Source organism: Halichoerus grypus, chromosome 4, assembly GCF_964656455.1.
Source record: "Halichoerus grypus chromosome 4, mHalGry1.hap1.1, whole genome shotgun sequence".
NCBI lineage: Eukaryota > Metazoa > Chordata > Mammalia > Carnivora > Phocidae > Halichoerus > Halichoerus grypus.
Genome location: NC_135715.1, coordinates 17,669,969 through 17,695,280, shown reverse-complemented (window position 1 = coordinate 17,695,280; position 25,312 = coordinate 17,669,969). Strand labels below are relative to the sequence as shown.

Here is a 25,312-nt window from a genome sequence, read left to right as displayed (position 1 = left end):
GATGGGGAATGTCAGATGCCTCTTGTCTGTAAATACAGTTGTTGCTGTTTCTAAGCATGGTGGCCGCCCCCGGGGGGAAGAAAGCAGGGGGAAGAGCTGTAGCTTCACTGTAGCATTGTACTTGGAGCGAGTGGTGCAATCCCCAAGAACATCCCTCCTGATTCTCTGGCAAGAAGGAGTGCTTTCCACTTTTGAGCATTTTCTGACTGTACTCACTTGGGTTCCAGGATTTGGGCTTACCTAGAGACCCATCTAGGATATAGAGGAGAGGAACAAGGAACTTGGAGCGCATATAGTGCTCCAGTCTACTTGCTCTTCTCCACCTTGCATGTAGAGTCTTCTAATAGGTGCTTTACACTACCCCTTCTCCCCCACCACCCCCCTTATGTGGGAGACAAAAAACAAAACCAAAAAAAACCCTTGCTGTCTAGTACTTTCTCAAGTCCTAAACCTCACAAATAAGTATTCCATTTCTGTGTGAGGGCTATCCAGAATACTCTTTTATTATTGTGTATATCACACTATCTTAGCTACTTGGTTTCATTCATTTTTGGTTTGAAATAAAAGGATAAAGAAAGGATGTAAAAGTTTCCCAAATACTGCCATTTTCATTTTGAAGTATGAAGTACAAATGGATCTTCCCTTGCATCCTTCCGCTGCATCCCAACCTTCCTTCCAGACATGACCACTGCTATTAGTTTTATGTGTATCTCTTTCAATGTGTTCATGCTCGTGGAAAAAAAAAATTATCTATAAAAACAGATCTATAACAAAATAGAATGACATTTTTCTCCCACAAGTTAAAAAAGATCTACTCTTTATTCACTACTCTCAACCTTAGTATGTATAGATGTACCTCCTCAGTAAAATGGTAAAATAGCTACTTTGTATTTCCTGGTGTGGATGTATACTAGAAATTATTTGATCTGTTTCACATGATGGACCTTTAGATGTATCTTTTTCTTTTCTTTTCTTTTTCTTTTTTTTTTTTTTGACTGTTGCACAGGGTCATAAACAACCTTGTTCATTTATCTTTATCTGTTTCTGCTAGTATCTTGGTAGCAGCATTTTTTTTTTTTGAAGTGAAACTCCAGAATGATTCTATAAGATTTATTCTCTTACACTTGTCATACAGCTTCAGTCCTGCAAGACAAATATGTGACCCCCTCTGCTTTGTGTCTCAACAGCATCAGGGTAATTTTCAGTCCAGAGTAAAATGCCTGTTTCTGGGTACCTATTTCTTATATCATTGTTGACAGTGGGTACAGCGAACTTTTTTGGTGTATTTAAAAGATCTTTGTTTACATATTTCCATAAAATGTAAGTTTGTATTATCCATTTTTGTTTTTAAGTCCTGTTCATATTTATCTATGGGGATACTTGATTTAGCAGGGAAATTATCATTTGGTCTGTCTATATTCTTTTTTTTTTTGCCCCAAGTCCATATTTTATCATTAAATACTTATGATTTCTACTGGTTTTTATGTAATCAAGCCTACCAATTATTCTCTTTGGGGATGCTATATTACTTGATTGCTTTTTCAAAGTGTCTACTCAAAGATGAAAGCAATTATTCTAATTTTCTGAAATTTTATTAATGCTTTGATCCCTTATTTGGAATTTGTTGTATACACTAGGTTGTAGGAGTGTTTTTTTCAAATTATACAGTAAATTATCCAACTGCATTCATTAAATAATTCTTTCATCTTGGAATTCAAATATTTTATTTCTGTAATCCATTCGTTTGTAGTTTTCTATTTGTCAACTGTCCCTATATCAAACTGTTTTAATTACAGTAGCTTTATTTATTTACACATCTGTTTTTAGATTGCAATTCCTAGTGGATATAGATTTAAATTCCCATGAGATTTAAATTCTTAAAGGGAAGGCTCATTTGACTTTTCTCTTTTGTCCTAGCTTACCATAGTGCTGACAAATAGTTTTACTGAATTATTGTCCAACTTTAAATATCTGTTGTTTGAAACTTCTGTTCCATGTTGGCTAAACACTTCAAGAGTGTATCCAACACCATAACTACTTATTGAACATACAAGACTTTATATTGAGAACAGTGGACAGTTTATTTATTTATTTTTTTTTTTAAAGATTTTATTTATTTATTTGACAGAGAGAGAGTTAGCAAGAGCAGGAACACAAGCAGGGGGAGCGGGAGAGGGAGAAGCAGGCTTCCTGCCGAGCAGGGAGCCCGATGTGGGACTCGATCCCAGGACCCTGGGATCATGACCTGAGCTGAAGGCAGACGCTTAACGACTGAGCCACCCAGGTACCCAACAGTGGACAATTAAAAAAAAAAAAAAAAGAATCTGTCCTTTATTAAAGAGCATCTGTGCTGTCCGGGTGAGAGTAAGTCCATGTAAGCAAGAATAGTAAGTGTGCTATAACACAATATGAAAAGTGATCTGAGAGTAGAATAACATTTGTCCAAAGGGAGAAACAAGAGCAAGGTTACTGTTTCATTCAATCACTGAAAAAAGGTTCTTAATAGAAGGTATAGTTTGTTGCCATCTTGACTGACCAGCTACATAAGTGCATAGAAAATGAAATAACATAGATGTATCCTCTGTGAAGAATTCTTTGGATGAAAACCCTAATCCCTACAGAACGTCTGAGTCCTTGTGTGTTGTGGTGCACAAGAGTATACCAAAGTTAAGGCAGAATTTTGGATTTTGTTTTGTTTTTCCTGGTATTTTTCTTTCCAAGAGAGTTCATGGTTTGGATGGGTGATTCTTGCATTTCTCCTCTACCTTGCTAATTACTAAGTGTTTCTACCAAAACCTAGTTTAACTCAAGTAATCTATATTCACATCCTCTGAATGATTCCGTTCACCATTTAGAGATCTTTGTATTTTTATGCAAGCCCATGTGGTAATAGTGGTTCTGGTAAGAGTGGGATGAGGGTAGGAAGCTCTTGCTTGTTTTCAGTTATATGTCACAACAATAGCAAACATAGGGACCATGATTGGAATGTGAAACCTGCCATTATAGGTAAATTAGTATGTTGGGCATGGCGTAAAAGAGATTTTAATACTTGATGAAATGTCCAGATCTTGCTATCATATATCTAGGAAACACAGCCATGTGTCAACTATTTCTCATCAGATAGTAACAGATCATGTGCATTTTACATAAAAAGATGTGAAAATACTTGTATGGAAATTCTGAACTCTGTTCATTTAAATCCTCTTCTGGACAGATCACAGAACTAAATTCCTTTTAAAAAAATAAACACTTTTTTCTAAATTGTTGGAAAGCTAACTTAACCCTGGATCTAGACTAAGCGTATATAATTTGTAATCTTTGTACTTGATTATGAGTGGTTTTAGCTCCATTGGCTTATATATGGTTTCTATGTAACACTGCTGCATGCTTTAAAAATAATATATTTTTGCCTTCAAAAGGCAAACATAGTCGGAGTTCTTCCCTCAGAACTTGGCAACTGACCTATTATTTGATGTACACAGTAGTTTGCGTTGTGCCCAGAGAAAAAATTTAGACCCAATTCCCTGGAGCCCCCATGCTGTGAGACCAATGTGTCACCTATGCTTTGTCTCTGAACAATGTGGAAGTATCTTTCTGTACAGAGCAGTGCCGGGGCGAGTGCATCTGTGTGCTTTGCCCAAGGTGACCTCCTAGGGAGAAATAAAACATGTTGTATAGGCATGTTTGGCTTCACATTTAAACTAAGTTGAGAACGAGAGCAATTGTCACTTCCAGCAAAAATATTTTTCCAGGAATCATAATAGATGGGCAGTCTGTTTCTATCCTTACTCTTTTATGACTGGTAACTTACTTGTTAACTCTCTTTGAACATATGTTTTCCATGAATCAGAGGGAATAATCCTAAATAGTACAAAGCTTGGTGATATACATTGTTTTGATAGGCTTAGCTGCTACAACCACATTTTTGAGAAAGAGAAAGAAACTGATGGACAAAGAATGCTATAGGAATATTATGCAACAAGTCTTTTTTTTTTTTTAAGATTTTATTTATTTGTTTGACAGAAAGAGGCACAGTGAGAGAGGGAACACAAGCAGGGGGAGTGGGAGAGGGAGAAGAGGGCCTCCCGCTGAGCAGGGAGCCCGATGCAGGGCTCTATCCCAGGACCCTGGGATCACGACCTGAGCCGAAGGCAGACGCTTAACAACTGAGCCACCAGGTGCCCCATATTATGCAACAAGTCTTAAATAAAAAAGAACATTCCAAGTCCTAATCCTCTAAAAACATTTAGTAAGAATATAAAATGTAGTGATATTCCCCTTAGATGAAGAAATCTGGGGGTGAGGGGTGTGAAGGAGCAGGAGAGGAGAGCAGAGAGGCAGAAGATAGAGGTCTAGAGATAAATGCCAACACCGAGCAAGAGTTCAGCAAGTCCTACTATATGTGACCAGGTAAGTAAAGAAACAAAGGACACTGAAGGGATGGTTTCTTCTTTAGTGTAGACACATGTGGTCTGGGTAATATTCCTGTGGTAGGAGTACAATAACCATAAATAAACTAAAAATAAATAGGGCATCAAATGAGCAAACGCTAAGCCTGATGGTATGGCAGGAGACAATCATCTGATCGTACAGGGGCTCACAGGTCTGATTTGGCAAACCTACATTCTCTCTGTTCCGGTTGCGGACTCTGTGCACTGTTTGGCCAATGAGGTCGGATGCGGCACGTGACTCCTAGATCCCTAAATGCACCAGAAGCCCCAAAGTAAGGAAGTTTAAAGGCTGGTCAGGGTTAACATTTGATTAAGGGACTTCTGTGTAAAATGCTGTTAGAGTATGTGAACCTAATATACCCTTCCCAAATGCTTCACCAAAATATAAGAAGCCAAGAAAGGAAGAGATGAAGGAGGATAGGAACACAGGAAGGAGAGAAGGGGGAACTCCAAACACCGTAGGGTACCCAGAGGGCACAAAGCTAGGAAGCCTGGCCACCGTCCATTCCTGGGAGGAATGTCTACCAGCTGTGAGGCAAGCACTGCCGAAGACCCAAATAGCTAACAGTGTTTGGATTTATGAAGTAGAACTGATGGGCCTACTTGAAACACAACAGAAAGATTGTGAGTCTCTATCCTCCCAGCCTCTGGGTATCCTGCGAACCTGTCAGAAGAGCAGACTGGGGCAGAAGAAGTTCTCATCCTTGCGCAAGTGAGGCTCTGCGGGGGCATGGCATGGGCAGGTGCGGTCTGCTGCCCCGCTGTGCTGGGAGAACGGAAACAGCCTGTTGTCTGGGATCTGCACGGCCACCGATGGAAGCCGAGGGCAGATGCCAATGGTGCATAGTTCCCTCCTTGTTGAGGATGAGAAGTATAATAAAATTCAACACCAGGGGGCTTGAAAGAATATATTGCAGAGAAAATTGGAGGGAATAGAATCGGTGAGACTCAGAGGGAGACACACTTTTCTCTGGAACCCATAGAACATTTTAGAAAGCAATTTGACATTCTTGATAGGAGACTGGAGACAGCATGGCCCCAAACTGAGAAGAGTAGAAAGCCAGACTGTGGCAAAAATACAGGTAGGAAACAAAAGATGGCCCAGCAGAGCGATGTTCATATTGTGTTAGCAGAATTAAAGAGCTGAACTCCTGGGGATCCTGGGACAGGGGACACTGCTCCCTGGGATTTTCCTGAGAATTGGATGTTTACTCGACAACAGAGCTTTGTCTTATTGCTTAGATTTCATTTTAATCAGTGTTTGCTTTAATTTAAATTTATAATATTAAACATTAAAAAGTCTCTATTATTAGATTTGTTTAGCACACTAGTCTCCTTGCCCTGCATCGGACTTAGATATTGTAGGTATCTTATCACTATTTGTTGAATTAATCAGTGGGTGATGATCTCACTAATCAAAGTGGGGCTGGTCAGCTTGAGTCCACCTCTCATCCCAGTACTTACTAGCTATTCGATCTTGAACATATGACCTTTTTGTGCAGTTCTCTCATTTGTGAAATAGGTGGATATTGTTCTAATTCTTAAATATGTTAGGCTCTACATGAGTAAGGCATGTAAGGTGTTTATCCTAATGCCTAGTACAGATAAGTACTGAATAAATGTGAGCTATTGTCACACTAAAACAACGAAAGACAATTGGGTGTAGAAATAAAGGTGACCTGAAGCTCTAATCAAAATAATAAAAGGAATCTTAGCTCCATAGACAGACTCTAGTAAGGTATTTAATTAAATGGATTTAGAGCATCAAAGCAACAACAAAAAAAAGGCACCCCCCCCCAAAAAAAAAGTTTTCAAGGAGGATACAAGAATTTGGGAGAGAGGTTCAAATTTCTCTGTCAATTTAAATGCCAGGAGGAAAAAGATAAAAAAACAAACAAACAAACAAAAACAAGGTTCAGGGGAAATAGTTGTGACCCAAGTATTTAATCCTTCAGAAAATAGGCAGTCAAATGAAAGTCATAGATGTTCTGTGTTATGCAATTTAATAAGGAAAATTATGAAATATTTGCAAATAGGCAAAATGATTAATTACTATGTGACTTTCCAGTAGACTGCTGAAGATAGTCTAGTGGGTCCTCCTGGAATTATCTGATTATATAAAGGGTTATGTAAGAATGCATCTTTAACTGCCTTCTAGAAAACTAATAGCACAACAAGAGATTCCTATTCACACCAATGCAAAAAATCTTGTTCAGGTGATGATGAAAACCTCCACCTCACTTAAACCAATCTTAATATTTTACTGGGTCCTCTTAATTAGTAGTCTTTAGTATGTATTCCTCACCATTTAATCTTTGACCACTTATATTTGTAATAAAGTCTCATTTAAAAATTTTATGAAAATTAGACTTATCAAATAATCAGAAAATACTGTGGAGCAAATGCTTCTTGCAAATAATTCTGCAAGGTTCTTATAATTTTATTGCCCTAGAATTTTATTGTAAGCATGGTTTTTATTGTAGATATGAGTCATATGGCTTTACATGATCTGGTTTCTCTTAATTCTTCATCTTTTACTACACCTTGGCTTGTTTCTGATATCCCAGACGTGTTGATGAGGCACAACTTTCACTCCCCTTCTCACTTCTGTATTTTCACATGCTGTATCTTCCAGACCAACACCATCCACCCATGACACACAAAACATACCTCCTCCTTCTCCCGAGTAACTCCTACTCATCCTTCAAGTTTCAGCTGCTACTTCCCTGGGAGACTTTCCTTATTCCCCAGGCCCCATTTGGTTCTCCAAATTTGTGTCCCTCCAGTAGCCTTAGTCACCTTTCTCTTGGTCACATTTACCATGCTGTGTTAAAACTGTGTGCTCCTTCCCCATGGGCTACATAAGCTCCCTAAGATACAGCAACTATTAATGGTTTTATTTATTATGGCATCCCTTGGTTCATTAGTTCTCCATTGTTGCATAACAAATTACCACACATTTCGGAACTTAAACCCCACATTATTTGTTTCTGTGGGTCAGGAGTCTGAGCATAGCTTAGCTGTTTGCTCTACTTCACGGTCTCTCACAAGGTTACAAACAAGGTGTCAATCAGGGCTGGAGTCCCATTAAAAGGTAAAACAGGGCAAGATAAACTTCCAGGCTCACGTAATTGTTGGGTGGAATTCACATCCTCCCTCCCTATTGCCCAGAGGCTGCTTTCAGGTTCTGACCATGTGAGCTTCTCCAACATGGCTGCTTGCTTTATGAAAGTATGCAAATTGAGAAGACAGCAGAGTTTGTTAGCAAGATGGAAGTGACAATCTTATATAACATAATTGGGAGGGGGGGAGGGACATCTCCTCATCGTTGGCATATTCTGTTAGGAGCAAATCATAGGTCTGTTCACACTCCAGGGGAGAAATGACACAAGGCAGGGATCATGATGAGAGTCTGCCTACCACAGTAGGGCCCGGTGTTACAAGATTTCTTCTCCTTTGGTGCCCACAGTTCTTGGTCACACCGCTTCAAAGAATGAAGAGGTAGACCAGACAGAGTGGTGGGCAGCAAAACAAAGTTTATTGAGTGATAGTAAAGTTTGAGTGACAGAATATAAAGCTCCCGAAGAGGAGAAGGGGACCTGAGAGGGTTGCCAAGAGAGTTTCTAAGTCTAGGGGTTTTCAAGGGCTCGTTGGCAGGCTGTTTCAATCTGATTAACCCTCCATATGCCTGTCATCCAATCAGGTTTTGGTCCTCTCTATCAGGTGGGAAAGGGTGAAGGGCTCCTTCCAGGGTGGTGTAAAATCCTTTTAAGGGTGGTTTTCTTAGGGCGGTGGGGACTCCTTGACCCTGCCGGCCTTTCTTCTGACTATCCTTCATCACCAGTCCTGTGCCAACGCACAGTAGGTTCTGAGGTAATAGCTGCCCAGTGAATGCTTCGTTCAGTGGAAGGATGGTTTATATGCAGGCTACTTTACAGAAATATGCAGAAAATCCCTTCCTTTGAGCATAAGATAATAGATAAATTTGTTTAACTCTATTTTTTTCCCTCTGACTAGATTCCTTCTTATTCCCCATTACTTGTTTTCAAAATATTTCTTAGGTATGTCCAGTTAACCTAAAAAGTAGGGACTTAATGAAAAAGACAAAACAATTAAAAATAAATCAGCAAAATGACTTCAAATAATTCTAAAATACACAGGCAGCCTGTGTTATTTTCTAATATTTTCAAGCCATATCCAAAGTAGTGTAAACATGGGCACAGCTGTGTACAGAATCTCCTATTTAAATTATCTCATCATAGATTTTCCTTACCCTCTTGAATTATGACTTTAATGTTACGCACTAAAACTATTTCATGTGGTGAAATTGACTCCATTGAATTTTATAACAGGAAACAACTTTGACTTCTGATGAAGAAGAAGAAAAAATATCCTTGCAAATTTTGTCTAAACAGTAAGTCAAAATTGAGTAATTCTACAATAAAAGAGAAACACTATTAAATTATATTTCCTTCATTTTCTCTATCAGACATCTGAACATTTCTTTCATCTGTGATTTGGGATTCTTCTAAAGTAATAGATGAAGGGCCAAACTAAGCTGAAGAGATAGTTACATAAATGTACTTAATGATCCTTGCCATATACACAGCACCTAACATTACACGACAGCATTCCTGGAGCATGCATCCACTGTTTCTAAGGATAAATAAACTTTTTTCAAAAGTGTATTGTATATGGGTTGATGTCTGTAAAGGTTAAAAACATCAAATTCTGAAATATCATGACCTGACATTAATGACCCAATAATAGGTTGACATTTGCAATTCTTTTTGGGGGGTAATGGCCCACCATATGCAAAGATCAGCTTCTGCATTTAGCTGCTTCTCTCAAAGGAAAAAAAAATATGAGTAATAATAGTACAGGGAGGTTAATAACAAGTAAAGACCTAGTATATCTTTTATCAGTGTGTTTCGAAAATGAACTGAGAATTGCTGTCAACTTGATTGGGAAGGGGAAAGGAAGAATGGATCCATATGGGAGGCATCACTCAGCTTCCCGTGTTTGTGTGAAGGTGGTTCGCAAGGTTACCTGAGCTGATGCAACATAAAGCTGAAATTTGCATGTCAAAGCTTTGTTCCTTTTGTGAGCTGCTGCCACACAAATCATTGGCCCTGGGGTTTAAATTTCACAGATGTCTAAGCTCATTTAAAAATTAAAGTGCAATAATTTGCAATCCACAGTATATCTAATCATTCTGATTTTTCAGAATGTTTTGTTTTGCTATTGTATTTCTACCAACTAAAATTCTACTCTTTCATAGACTCTCTCAGTTTTTCCAGTGAAAGCTAATGTATTCTTTGACAAGAACATTCTTTTTTGGGGCCATTGTATTATTGCTAGTTAAGATTCAAAAAGAATATTTATACCTATTTAAAATCAGAACCAAAAATAACTCAGCATTAAGCCGACCATTTCATTTCCCTGTGCTCCTGGGGGGCTGGGGGGGGGGGGGAGTGACTCATGGATGCTAGTTCTCTGCCCATGTTACTTATTATTTCAACTACTTCCAAATTTTCAGAACACATTCCAGGGAACATTTGTTCTACATTTTGCTCCATGAATTATTTCATCAGAATTAATGGCTTTACATTACTAGAAAATATTCTAAGATGCAATGCTCCAATAGGCTTATAATGACTTCCTATAGATTATATTTATTAATGTCGCCATAAATTAACATCTTTTCTCAGTAGAGTTGAAAGCATTACGTGATAAAATTTTAAAGTTCACAGAAAAGAATTATAAACGTGAAGTAGAATTTTACTCCAGATTAGATACACATTTGCAGTATCTAGTACACTGAAAAATAGGAAAAGTGAACATTACTTTTAGTCGTCTTTTTCCTATTTTACACCCAAACTATAGGAAATGCTAAAGCAACATTCTGGTGCTTACAACATTGGGATTAGTCCCAGTTATGCTGGTTGATTCAATGTTTCAACTCTTGCCCCCTCTCCTTAAATAAATAGAAACAGTTTCATAATTCTCTTTCATATTTTTTCACAACTCTATAGATTTTTTTTTCCCCCGAAGAGTGTAGAGAATGGACATGGGCCACGGATCTGGAAACACTTAACAGCTTGAGTGTCCTTGGGCAATGGAGAGGAAGACAAAGTTAATGATTGCACTGAGATTTCATGGTAGGAAATACAGAAATGAATTTTAAACCATGTTACAGGCCAAATCAATCACTTCTATATTTTAAAGTAACAATAGGATTATTTTCAAATTGGCTGCATAATTTTAGGTATGGGTTATGTTCAAGGATGGTCAAAGATGAGGGTGGCACGTAATCAGTGAAAGGGCGAAATCATACATAACTTATTTTGCCCGATGAAAACTCCTTCAAGTTTCAGTACACATGTAAATTAATGATTTATTCTCTCCCATTGCTAATAAAGCTCCCATAGAACATATTGAGAATACATCAAAAATTAATGGATTAATTATTTTTTTTGCAGCCAATGGTGGCTATTGTATAATTAAATGGTCAAAAATGTTTATGTCCAAAAACTATCAGGTTCAAAGTTTTGATCACAGAAATGGTATCACAGGAACCTTTTTTCTAATTTCTGTAATATGTGAAGGAGTGTTCAATAGGTAGTCTATGAACATCTGAACATCTGTTAAGTATAGGAATGTATATAGAACATAAGATCTGATCTGTGGCTTGATGGTATTTAGACACTAAAATATTATTTTAGTATGGTCTCTACATACTGTTTGATTAAAACTAGTAACATGTATTATAAACAAATGGATGCCAAGTGAAAATGATAAATTTGTATTTGAGAAAGAAACTGGAATTTCAGGACATATCTATCTGGGGTTAGCCAAAGATCCTAGTGCTCTCCAAAAAGAAAAAAAAAGATAAATGCAAATATTACACCTTTAATTCTTAAATTCAAAAATACTATTTTGTAGATTGAGGTTTTCTATGTAGAGAATCATGTCACCTACAAATAAGATGGTTTTACTTCTTTCCCAGTTTAAATACCTTTCATTTATTTTTCTTGTCTGCTTACTCTAGATAGGACTTCCCTCCCTACAATTTTGAATATCTATGGTGAAAGTGAAAATCTTTGTCTCGATCTTAAAAACAGAACTTTCAGTCCTTCCTTGAATATGTCATTTCTATTATGAAAGGGTTGACTTTTATCAGTTCCTTATGTTTTTTTCCCCTTTGTTCTATAAATATGGTTTATAACATTGATTTCTACATTTTTTTTGCATTGAAATATACTTTCTTGAGATAAATCTCACTTGGTCACAGTGTATAATCCATTTAATGTTCTGATAAATGGATTTGGTTGAGCATTTTAGTGTCTCTATTTATAAAGAATATTCTGTTGTTTTCTTGTGGTATCTTTGTTGGACTTTGGTATCAGTGTAATTCTGGCCTTATATGATGTCGTAGGAAAATTTTTTTTTTTTTGAAAGAGTTTGAGTAGAGTTGGTTTTAATTATTTAAAAGTTTGTTATAATTCACCAGAGAAACCATCTAGTCCTGAACTATTATTATTGATTCAATCTCTTTATTATAAGCGTATTGAGATTTTTTCTTTCCCCCGAGGTAGAATTGACTGGTATGTTTCTAAGAATTTACCCATTTTGTCTAGATTATCTAATTTATTGCCAATAGTTCATAGTATTCTTATAATCCTTGTAATTTCTGTAAGTTTGAGAGTTAATGTCCCCACTTTCACTTCTGGTTTTAGTTAGTTGTGTTTCCTCTTTTCTCAGGCTAACTAAAGGTTTCTCAATTTTGTTGTTTTCAAGAAAACAACATTGGTATTGTATATATTCTCTATTTTCCTATTTTAGTCATCTCTCTTTTAATCTTATTTCCTTTATTTTGTTCACTCTATTCAATTTGCTCTTTTTTCTAGTTCTTTACAGTATAAAGTTAGGTCATTGATTGGGAGTCTTCTATTTCAATGTAGGCACTTAACACCTATAAATTTCCTTTTGAGCAATGATTTTGCAGCATCCTGAAAGTTTTGGTATGCTGTGTTTCTGTCTTTATTCATCTCAAAGTATTTACTAATTGTCCTAGTTATTTCTTCTGAGCCAGTTACGGGCTGAATTATGTCTTCTCCCACCCCCCAAAATCATATGTTGAAGTCCTAACCCGCAGTACCTTAAAATGTTACTATAATTGGAGACAGGGACTTTAAAGAGGTAATTAAGGTAAAATAAGGTCATTTGGGTAGCCTCTCATATGCCTGGTGTTCTTATAAGAGGAGAAAAGGCATCAACAGACAAAGGGAAGATCATATGAAAACAAAAGATGGCCACGAACGAGGCAGAGAGAAAGGCCCTCAGAAAAAAACAACCCATTGTCATTGTGATCTTGGACTTACACTCTCCAGAAATGTGGGAAAGTAAATTTCTGTTGATTCACTCAGTCTGTGGTACTTTGTTATGGCATCTCTAACAACCTAATACAGACTGTTTAAGAGTGTGTTAATTTCCACTGTTTGTGAATTTTCCAGTTTTCTTATAGTACGTGCTTAAGTTCACTGTGACCAGGGAAGAAACTTTGTATAATTTCAGTTTTGTTTAAATTTAAGAATTGTTTTATGGTCTAACATATAGTCTGTCTGGGGAATGCTCCATGTACACTTGAGAAGAATGTGTATTTTGTTGTGTAGAGTGCCGTGTCCGTGCTATTCTAGTTCTACCCATTACTGAAAGTGGGATATTGAGGTCTTCAATTATAGAACCGCCTGTTTCTTTAAATTTTGTTAATGTGTGTCTCCTGTATATGGAGGTTCTGCTATTTGAGATCTATATGTGAGATAGATCTATTCAACATATATAAACAAACATATATATATATATATATTTATAATTGTATTAGCTTCTTGATGAATCAGTACTTTGAATAAGCATCCTGGTGCCTTCTGGCCTTCATAGTTTAATGAGAAATTGGCTATTAATAATATTAAAGTTCCTTTCTGCATGGTGAGTATTGTTTCTTGGTGTTTTTGAAGATCTCTCTTTGTATTTGGCTTTTAATGGTTTGATTAAAGTGTGTTTCAGTGTGGCTCTTTGAATCTATCCTGCTTGTTGCACACTGAACTTTTTTGACATTACTTTGTCTTTTGTAACATTTGGAAAGTTTTCAACCATTACTCCTTCAATATATATATATATATATTTGATAATGTAGAAATGAAGGTCACAAGGGTATAAATTAGCCCTATGAAAACATTTTACTTTTTACCACATATGTCACAATGTTTGTTAATAATTCTATCAACTACCAATATTTTTTATTATATACCAGAAACTGTTAAATAACTTCTATAGATCATCTCAAAAATAATCATAGGACATCTATGCGATTAGTATGTTTAACCCTTAGCTTTTCTTATAAATTTTATCAGCTTAATAACAAGATAGATATGCCAAGATAAAAAGCATCACTCTCGTATTTCCCATACTAATAGGAAAAAAGACAGTGAAATATACTCTTATGAATATATTTTTCAGAACACTCATGAGCTGCCTAAAGATTCCCTAAAAGAGTTATCAAAGCTCCCTAAAAAATTGTTTGGAATTTTATAATCATAAGCCTTAAATTTCTTTTAAATTGTTACAGGAGATATTTAGCAGGAATTGGAAACTAGATAAAAAGTACCCACAAACATCCTTTTACACACAGGTTTTATGGTATAGAATACTAAATATTTTTTTAAGGTGGCAATTGGGATATGTTCTGATAGTACTGTAAAATGTGAAGTGCTAGACAACTTTAAGGTAATATTAATTTTGAATTGTTTAATTGATTTATCTAGAACTTAAAGACAAGGCTACAAGTATGCAGAGTTGGTAGTTGATTACACAACATACCTTTGCCCATTGCTATGTAGTCAAGAGACTCCTGGTGAGCAATCTAAATATTGTAACCAATTAATATGAGAAAATGGATTTCACTTACATTATTTTGATTCATAGCATTTTTCCATGAATGTAAATCATAATTACTGTAAGAAACCCCTTTATTTTGCACACTTGCTGATTAAAATAAAATATTAGCAAAATTTTTAAATACACATTCAAATAAGCTGTGAATCTGAAATTGGAAATCGTTTAATTAAGTTCAGTTAGAATTTTAGGATGTTGTTTTCTAGTACTTTAAGTTATGGAGTTGTAAAGGCTTTCTAATAAATATGTAAGTTTGAAAAATAAGTGATATATAGCATTCCAACACTTAAAATACCCTATGTTTTTCTGTCTTATAACTTATCATAAAGATCTTTAAAGGCTATAGTTCAGCACTTCAAAGCATTCCACATGATAGACCATTGTTATTTTAAATAATTTCTATAGTAATGAAAATCTTTTGACAGAAGCTGATATGCTTAGGAGCAAGTCTTCGATGGTGCATTTTTTTTTTAAATATATAATGAAACACTAGGGTGATATCCATACCTCCAAAAGTGTAATGACTATGAATAATGGCTGTAATTAACGTTCGGATTTATAAATGTCCAGTTCCAATATCAACAATTCCTTTTAAATGTAAGTACTAACATCTCTAAGAAAAATCTTAGCAATTATAGCACACTCCTACTTTAAAAAAATACTTTTTATAAAGGTAGGGTAAAAACAATAAATTATTTAATAAATATAGCATAAACTCAGAGATTTTGTCTTTTTCTCCCAGAAGATGGTCTATAACCTTATGGTTAATCATACAAATGATTATTTCTGAAGCCTAAAAAAATGATTACTCTTCTAGTTTAAAAAATCAAGTAACTGTTTTCATCTTTTGTATCTGAAATTACGTGCATATTTAACTAAGAAATCATTAGTAACAATTGCTTTAAAGTGGGTTTTTTGAAGAATAGGGTTCTTTTATCTAAGTATTGCATACATAGTAGAGACTTTTAAGCTGTTAGTATGATTATGTTGTATCATTTGTATGATATGCAAATTATATAGTAAGCCTAAGGCTTATGAAAAAGCAGGTGTGTGAAATTGACGTTTTGTAAGGAGTGCTCCTCACTTAATTTGCCCACTCTGGAACCAAATTTTAAAGTGATAACATATTTGTAACAATACCTGGAAGGATTGTTTTTTAAATCAAACTCTTCCTGAAAACAACAGATTAATCATTCACAAAAGAATGAAACTATATTCGTTTGAATTTCAAACCACATAAAGCTGAAATTCCTTATTGTTTTTTGAAGACAGGTTTTCTGGAAGCATACTTTTCACATGTAGAGGACTGTAAAGCAAAGGGTATATAATCCTAGAGTGTTTTGAAGGAATACAGCACAATAGTAGGAAAATTAGCCTGCATACAAAGACACTGTGGTTCCCAAAGACCTATGCCCAAAACCTGTTGCACCAATTTCCCTGATTTTTAACTCCTCTGGGGAATCTGGATTCTCTCCTTTTTATTCTGCCTTACTGTTGAATACATGTCACTGGTTCTCAAATTTGAGCTACAGTAGAATCACCTGGAAAAGCTAAGATAAGTCAGATGAGTTTTGCTAGCTTAAGTGTAAGTAAGGGTTACACCTGTTAGGAAGATCCTAGCCCTCTTCCCTGGAACTGGTAAAAAGCAGGATTCCTGGCTAATTAGGGTTGTCATTGTGGTTTCGACAGCAATAAAGTCTATTATTTTCCTCTTGAAGCATCAGAATAGCTAGTAGTACATAGTATAAGAAAAGGGAGAGACTTTAACATGCCACTGAAAGGAATCAACTTGCCTGGAAATTAAACCTCCCTTTTAGCATAAAGGAAATATTGAAACCCAGAAAAATAAGGGCTCCTTTGAAATATCAAACTGACTATTCATTCCTGATAACTCCAGTTTTCTCAAAGTGGTAGATCATGTAATCATCTGCTAGACAGAAGTCAGTAATGAGCTAAAAGGGCTTGGAAAGATGGAGGCTCTGGAATCCCTGTTGCTGGAAATGGGAGAAGGGGCTGTGCCAAGACATGTAAAAAGGTACTTGAGAGTCTAGGTAAACTTGTAGGTGATAAGGATATGTCGGTTGGGACTGAAGTTTATTAAAATAGGGTAGCAAGAAAAGACTTGGAGAACTTGGTCTCTTACAAAATTCGGATTCTTCACTGACCAGCTTTCTGACCTAGTACCTATTGATTAACCTATCCATAACTCAGTTTATTCACTTCCGTAGTGAGCATAATGCATCTTCTATTCCATCAGGTTTAGGGATTATATATAAAAACCGGTCACAACTCTAAATTATAAAGTGACATATAAGCCTAAGATGCTATTTTACTGATGTGATTATAGTAGTTTAAATTTTAACTCGTCAAGTGGAGCAGATTTATTAGGTACAGATATGTATAAATTCTGAATGTCAATATACTTAGAGATACATAGTTTCATATTTGTATAACGTAGACATATCTATGTAATATGCTTGTCTAGATATTTTAATATAGTATACATCTATATATGTAGAATAAATTTTCATATGTATGAAGATACATATGAATAGATATGAATTTCAGTCCCTCACAATAAACAGTACTGCATACATTAATCTTCCATTTAACACATTGCAAGTACAATGTTGGCACTAATTTTCTGCACTTTAATTAATGTTGCTCTTAATATTTATTTTTTCTGTTATGTTGTTTGAAGACAGTTGAGCAAGATAATGCCCATAGGGAAAAGAAGAAAGTACCACAATTGTTGACATAGATTTTTTTTTGAGTGCTTCTATGCACATGAATGAAATGAGCTCAGTATAATTACTGTAGTGGAAATTGTGAAATTGAATGGTGCCCTTGGATATAACCCAAACGCAAACCTCATTTGGTTACAGTAGTTTGCTTTAAAGGAAAGAAGGTAGCAAACCAAGAATCAAAGAATTGCGTTTTAAACTGAATATGGCACTTATTTTTACTCTACCTTTTGTATTACTAGATTCTTTGTTGGACTGTTTCTTTAGAAATGATTAAATTCAATATATGAGAATATAGTAAGTTTTATGATTATAACATTTTTTTTTGTAAATAAGATTAGTTAGCAAGTATATTATCTTGTCAGTGTTTTATGATAGTAAGAGTTGACCAACTGCATTACGCTGCCTAGCATCACCTGGACTATTACTTCTTGATTTATTTTAATGCAAAGTATCTAGATTCCCTGGGGAGTTACTTACAGCAAAAACATTTGCCAGAAACATTTGCTAGCTCCTTAAAATCTGTCTCATCTCTTTCAATAAAACCCACCTTCCTATTACCCTTATGGAAAGATCAAAGTAGTAAAGAGAGAGCTCCTCTTTATTGCTATCTCTGTAATTCTACCTTTTCCATTTCAAAACCCCTAATTCCTATTATCCCAAATTATCTTTCCAATTATGATCTAAAATTTTTCATTTTCATTTGTAACCAATGCCTCTATTTTCTCTATTTTTACCTTCTAGTAGTTGTATTATTTTCTCCGGTTCCTTTCCTACCGTTGGGAAGCATATGGATACTAGAACAGGTCTTAGAGAGATGGGATGGAGCAGTCCAGCACAGAGTTGTGGGGGCTTGATTGTGTTTGATACTTCTTTTCAGGAGAGGCAAAAAAAATGCCCTGCCAAAGTCTCAGTGACAGTGTAAAGGATGCTTGAGGGTTATACTTGTTAGAGAAGTTAAATGAGTCACTATAGCCAATAAAGTTTTATGTTCATAAGGACAGGTGCAGAATGTCTAGTTCTGAAATAGTCCAAACTCAAAATCTAAGAATTCAAGCATGCAGGGTGAGAATGAGTAGATGTTAGGATTCCAAATGGAGAGGTTAGTCCTGGAAGAATATTGGGATTAATATTGAAAATTTAAGAAATGTGAATCTAGATGGCCAAGTAGATAGGAGATAGACCATTAGAGGCAGGGAGATAGACTGTCAGAGGCAATTAACAAGGATAGGGGCTGAAAGTTATTGGTTGAGGTCACTGGCAATGAAAGACCGGATATTGGCTATCAAGGATTCGGTCCAAACCAGGAAATACTGTTCAAACAGAAACCAAGAACAGCTGATCAGGCGGGATTTAAAGCCATCCTGGGTCATTATGCACAAAGAATCGGAGACCAGAGAGCAGATGATTAGGAAGTGATAGATACCTACTTAGTGTTTGATAAATTATTCCATTCATCCAATCAACAAATAGTTATCTACATTGCAGCAGGCCCTGTGATAGTTATGAGGTCACAACAGTGAGTGAGCAGGTTCCCAGCCTCAGCTACACACATATTAGAAGGGGGGCCCCACAGATATATAACTTCAAAACACCGAATAAAAACAAAAAACAAAAAACAAAAACCTGCTAATAGAAGACTATAAATGTGTTAAGGTAGCTTCAATATATGATGTACCTCTTCAGCTTTTATAGAAGTTCCATTCTAGGGGCGCCTGGGTGGCTCAGTCGTTAAGCGTCTGCCTTTGGCTCAGGTCATGGTCCCAGGGTCCTGGGATCGAGCCCCACATCGGGCTCCCTGCTCCGGGAAGCCTGCTTCTCCCTCTCCCACTCCCCCTGCTTGTGTTCCTGCTCTCACTCTCTCTATCTCTGTCAAATAAATAAATAAAAACCTTAAAAAAAAAAAAAAGTTCCATTCTATTTACTCTTGAGTTATGGTGAATACACATCAACTAAGTAACTTGTCTAACTTCACGATATCTATAGGACTTGAACCCCGTGATTTACAAGCTTCACTCCAGGTACTGGGCTCTCCAAGATTTTAATGCAAAGAGTTAATGTGGCCATGTGCTTTCAAATTAAATATTGCTTGGAACCTAATTTTTAGAAGGTAATCAATCGGTAGACCATCTCATCATCTTTATTGTAATTCTTGTTGTATATTGTGAAGAGAATAGGCCCCTGCACATTTTATCTTTGAGTAGACAGAGATAATTATTTAAATTTTTCAAATATATATTACAAATCCCCATTTAAATGTGTAATTCTTCAAAATTTTTGATAATTTTCCTTTAAATATATTCTTTGTAAAGATTATAAATTTGTGTTGTAACTGTATAATTGGACCATTTGTTTTTATCTTAGATTTTGATATTTTTTCCACTAATTGAAATGAATGAAAATTGATCATGAGATAAAGCTTATGATCTCAGAAATCCATTTCCCATAGTTGAGATCTGTGTTAAACCATTTTAATGCAACTTAAAAAGGATGCAAAATGAATATAGCCATAATCATTATCTCAGAAGAATCTAATTTTCACTTCTTTAAAAAAATATGTTGCTAAATGATGTAACTCTCTGATTAACATACTACTCATTGCTCATATGCAACTATTCATACTAAATTACTGTTTGTCATTTGTATTAGCCATCAAAGCTACATTCAGTTAAATACAGGGCAAAAACATATCACCAATTTTTAAAATACAGAGGTTATTAAGTCTAAAAATATGTTCAAAAGAGCATTATTAAAACTCAGATCATATAGGTCTAATTAATCTATTACTTTTTTAGAAGTAGTAGTATTTTTCTTAGGATAAAATCCCAAATGACCTGACATTTAGACATTTAGTCAACAAAACTGTGTTTTAGTATACACGGGAAAATAAGATATCTTCCTTCAGCACATTGCCTTGATCCTATCAATTGGTTATTTTAATATTCTTCCCTTCACACAGCGTTATCATGGAAATATCATGAGTTAAGAAACTAGACTGTCAAAATGTTAACACTACATTTCACTCAAAGAATATCCTAAAAGAATATCATTCCAAAGCAAATATTTCAAATCTGGTATTTTAAATTTATGTCCACTTTTGCTAAGAATATATTCAGTTATTATATTCTTGCCTTCACAATCAGTTATTAAGCATCCATTGTGTTCAGGACTGTGTGATATATTTGATCATATTTGATAGAAAATCCAAAAATCCCTAAGCTTGTTCCCAACTCTTCAGATTCCAAGTCCACTATTTTTATTGCCTCCCCCCTCTGCCCCTGACATTGCTTTGCCCATAGAGAGTGGCTGGAGTAATGAGAGTCAGTGAAGGATTCTGGGGAGTAGCTTTTAGGGTAGTCAGAGGGTAACTGGGATAGTAGATTGCCCAAGAAGGACAAAGTGAAGAAGAGTTTTTCAAAGGAGGGTCTGTCAGTTTCAAGTGCTACAGGGAGATGGGGAAGTACCTGGTGGGAAAAAGCAAATGGACTGGCTTCTCCATTAAGTCCAGCTGTGGCTTTTAAAAGATTGTTTCAGTTGCGTAGTGAGATTGGAAACTGGATTTTAGGATGCTATAGAGTAAATGAACAATAAGAAATTAAGTGTGAATAGACTAATGTTTTTCAAACTTTGAGATTTATTTATTTTTATTATTTATTATTTCAAAAGTGGAAGAGTGTGTGCGTGTGTGTGTGTGTGTGTGTGTGAGAGAGAGAGAGAGAGAGAGAGAGAGAGAGAGAGAGAGAAACCCTGAAAATGGTAAGAAGTAAAACTTGTATTCTTCCCCTCCTCTTCCTAGTTCTCAGACTTAGGATGTATAGAACATAATTTGCAAACTAGAGGCAGAGCATACCTTTGAGATGTTTAACCAAGTAAGAGAGGAAAAAATATAAGAGAAAAAGGAGCACAAAGGAGATGCCCAGTAAACTGAAGGAGTAGAAGAACTTGAAGGATCCTCAGAAATAACAAATTTAGTCAAGAGGAAGCATCCTGTGGGAGGTAGCCTCATGGAGACTCTACTCCAGCCAGGTGGATCCTTCTTAATTCTCTTAAAGCTAATCCTGCCCAAACTCTACTCTCATTCTTGATCTAAACAGAAAGTACATAATGAATGGTGGCCCCAGCGGGCCTTACCCTTGGCATAAAATCATTTGTTATCTCACCTTTAACCTGCTGCCTTATTATTGTGCATTTGAGCTCAACTGTTCAGTCTCTGGGACCAATTAATTTAGATGAGCAAAACATAGATTTTTGGTTTTATGTTTGTTTTGACAAAGATCTTATGGTAGAGAGCAGGAGTCAAAGTTGATGGAAAGAAAATCACAGGATATTGAAAATCCCTGCTATTTAGCTACTTTGCTTCATTTTAAAATTTAACTTTTTATAGGAAGATGGAATTTTGTATTTCCTTAGACACTTAGACTATTCCTAGAAGACCTACATGCTGAAAAGTAAACATAATTTATGAAATTTGTGTTCTTTTTTAAACATGTATCTTTATGCTTATACTCAAAATTGTAGGTTATCCATAAATTTATACACACACACACACACACACACATACACACACACACACACCCACCTATGTAATCCAAAAGTTTGTCATTCTCTATTTTGGTCATGGCCAAGGAAATTTTCCTTTCCTGGAGCCCAAACTTGTGTAAAACAAAAGTCACAACCCTTCCCTAAGACTGAGCCAGACAGGTATTGGGACGAAGGGAGGTGAAAATAGAAAACACAGAAAAGGAAACCTACACACATACAGAGAACCTAAAATAATATCTCCAAACAGTATATCCATGTTATAGATTGGATAATAAGGCAGTAAGGGGTTAGATACCTTGCCCCCTCTTTTTTTTTTTTTTTATCATCTAGGGAGGAATAAATATTTTCAAAAAGGCTGTGTCGGCATCTGTGTGGGAGTACATTTTTAATTATCAGGCAGAGAGTGACAGCTGAGGATTTACTTTAAGGCTCTTTTTCAATCAAACGTGTTGTTCATATAGATCTTTTTCAAGGTAATCACCAAGTGGTCCAAAAAGTATAGTAAGTTGGTTAAAGCATGGTCTGTGGGATCAGAAAAAACAGTGTTCAGTGCCTGGGTTTCTAATTATTCCTTTTTTAATCTAGAAAAAAAGAGTATTTTAAGTATTGTTTCCTTTATACAGTGGAAATTATAAAACTCAACTCAGTTTGTCAGCATTAAATAACATAAGGAGAGTTATTTAATGTGTCTGGTACACAGAATGTTCAACAAGTATTACTATAATAAAGGGGTAAGACCATGCTTAGGAGTGGCATTTTGTTTTGGTTTTTGTATGTAATTGCTATCTTTCTAATACATTGCCCCAGTTCTTCACCATCTGCTAGTTTACATTTACTAAACACTTTTCTATGGAACTCAAAATACATGAGAGCAATGACCATGTTCTCAAGGAATATGTTCCAGTTGGGGAAATGAATATGTATCTATAATAACTAAAAATTCTTGCACAATGTATAAGAATGCTACAGAACATCTTTGCAAATAGAGATTGAAGATCTTTGTTTTAAGAACTCAATAAGGTTTTCTGACATGGCATGACCATTTCATATTTAGTTATCTTTTTTAATTCCCTGTGTAGATGGTTTATTCAATTCCATAAAGATTTGGAAAAAGAGATTCAGTAGGAGCTTCTGATATTGACGTTGGGGAGGGTTCTTATGTTTCTTTTTAATAATCCTCCCATATCCTTTTCAATGTTTCTTCTTTCTTAGCACAAAGCAAGTTATGGTTCAATTGACTTTCTGTCTACTTAATAAATATTGATATATTGGATGCATTCGAGCATGGCCATGCGTGATCCATCTTTAAAGGTAGAGTCATTATTCAGGGAGGTTGCAATTTATTTATTCCTCATTCATTCTCTCATCTTTTGAGAGGGATCATTATGCAAATATTGAACACATTCATGCAATGAAAAACAAAACAAAACACTAGCTTTTTAATAGCTGTTGAAAACGAGATAGCATCCACAGCAGAATGGAGTGAATATAGACCCTGTTGTGCACATTGTATTAGTATATTTTCTTTAGATAATAGGAAAAGGTAATTGAAGGTAAAATGTGCAATTTTCTGATTGTAAGAGCTGCAGTACACCGCAGTGATTGAGGAAACAAAATATATATTCCGTTTCACTGGGAATCTACAGGCACAAGATTAATAACTCAATCCTGAATAGAACATAATTATATGATCTCTCAAGGCTTGTTTCAGACATCTGACTAAGAATTCATGACTTGTGTATTTTTAATTAAATAATTGGATTCTTATGTATATTAGAATGGAACAGTTTAAACGTGTTTACATGTAAACACGTTTAATCTGTTATTTCTGTCTCACTATCATCAATTCAGGCCACTGGATAGATACTGTTTAATTCATTTACCTTATTGGCTAATAATTAAGAAATACACTTTAAAAAATATTCTTAAAACAGGACCTCTTAAATCCCCTATAAATAGCAGTGGTTGTCATTTCTCTCTTTTTTTCCTGGACTTTCACACACTTGAATGAGGCAGGTTTTCTATACTAATAGGTTGGGGTCTTGAACAAAATTGCTTCATGCTTTTGTATTGAACCCACCTCCATATTCATTTCATATTTGTTTATTTTTTTAAAGATTTTATTTATTTATCTGACAGAGAGGAACACAAGCAGGGGGAGTGGGAGAGGGAGAAGCAGGCTTCCCGCTGAGCTGGGAGCCCGATGCGGGGCTCCAGCCCATGACCCTGGGATCATGACCTGAGCCGAAGGCAGACGCTTAACGACTGAGCCACCCAGGCGCCCCACATTTCTATATTTATTGATGCTCATCTATGGCGCATCAGAAAGAGACATCTATTTTTTTTTTTTTTTAAAGATTTTATTTATTCATGAGAGAGAGAGAGAGAGAGGTAGAGGGAGAAGCAGGCTCCCAAGGAGCAGGGAGCCCGATGCGGGACTTGATCCCAGGACGCTGGGATCATGACCTGAGCCGAAGGCAGACGCTCAACTATCTGAGCCACCCAGGCGCCCAAGAGACATCTATTTTTACCAAAAATTTAGTCTAGAGCTGTGGTTCTACCTTTCTGGAAAGCAGAAGCATGGCTTCAGGGGTAGCAATCCATCTCTTTCTATGCAAGTTGCCTTAGATGGCCTTCACAAAACCGTTTCTGCAGAGTCCCAGGAAAGCAGACCAGTAAGAAATTCACATTTATACTTTATCTGTGGATTAGTCCTGTTGTAGACAGGGATAGATTTTCCCAAACGCTTTATGGTTATTTACCTTCTCTCATTTTCTATTCTGAAAACTTTTAAGATCATATTTTTCTGTCCTCCTTACTGCCTTTTTTCTAAGACTTTAATCTCATTTTTTCCCGATTACAATATATAGAGGTTGCAAGTAGATAAGAAGATGTAAAAACCATTGAATTTGCACTTTGTATACAAATAACCACATTGGGGCGCCTGGGTGGCTCAGTCGTTAAGCGTCTGCCTTTGGCTCAGGTCATGATCCCACCGTCCTGGGATCAAGCCCCGCATCGGGCTCCCTGCTCCGCGGGAGGCCTGCTTCTCCCTCTCCCACTGCCCTGCTTGTGTTCGCTCTCTCGCTGTGCCTCTCTCTGTCAAATAAATAAATAAAATCTTAAAAAAAAAACAAAAACAAATAGCCACATTATAGGGAAGGAGTGGTGAAAGGCTATGTGCTAATTTTTACAGATAGCATTGATAATGAGTATTTTGAAGGAAAGTTTGAATAAATAAATGCTTGGTTGATTATCCTAGTTGAGTGTATCATGTCATTATTTCATGAATATCTCTTGTGTTTAGTAGAAATTAATTTTCAGCTTCAAATGTTAAACTAGCCTGAAATTCAAAATAGAAAATTAAAAGAGAGGGGAAAACATTAAATGATTCACATAGAAAAAGGCCATTTGATATTTTCTAATGAAAATAACTAAGGAACTGCAAGAGTTGAAAATTCATAAATATAAGGTATACATATGGGAATCTGTGTAAGAGTGAGAGGAATTCTAAAATATAAAAGTCACACAGTAATAAAAAAATGCATATTCAAAGTATTTGTAGGGCAGCTAACAAGTACTTGGAACTATCTTAGCCACTGAGGATAGAGCAGTGAGTAA

General features: G+C 35.8%; 1 protein-coding gene across 6 annotated transcripts in view; it reads left to right on the top strand.

The window, feature by feature from the left end:
• The window catches only part of GPC5 (glypican 5), a 1,368,657-nt gene that overhangs the window by 777,278 nt on the left and 566,067 nt on the right, over positions 1–25,312 (top strand). For 3 of the 6 annotated variants that reach the window (XR_013446907.1, XR_013446906.1, XM_078070198.1), the window contains one exon: positions 8,804–8,865. The exons of the other annotated variants lie outside the window; for them this stretch is intronic. Coding sequence is in view for 1 of the 3 variants with exons in the window: in XM_078070198.1 (XP_077926324.1) it covers positions 8,804–8,865 (62 nt within the window). In the remaining 2 variants the exon portion in view is untranslated. The remainder of the gene's footprint in view (positions 1–8,803; positions 8,866–25,312) is intronic. 6 annotated transcript variants of the gene reach the window in all.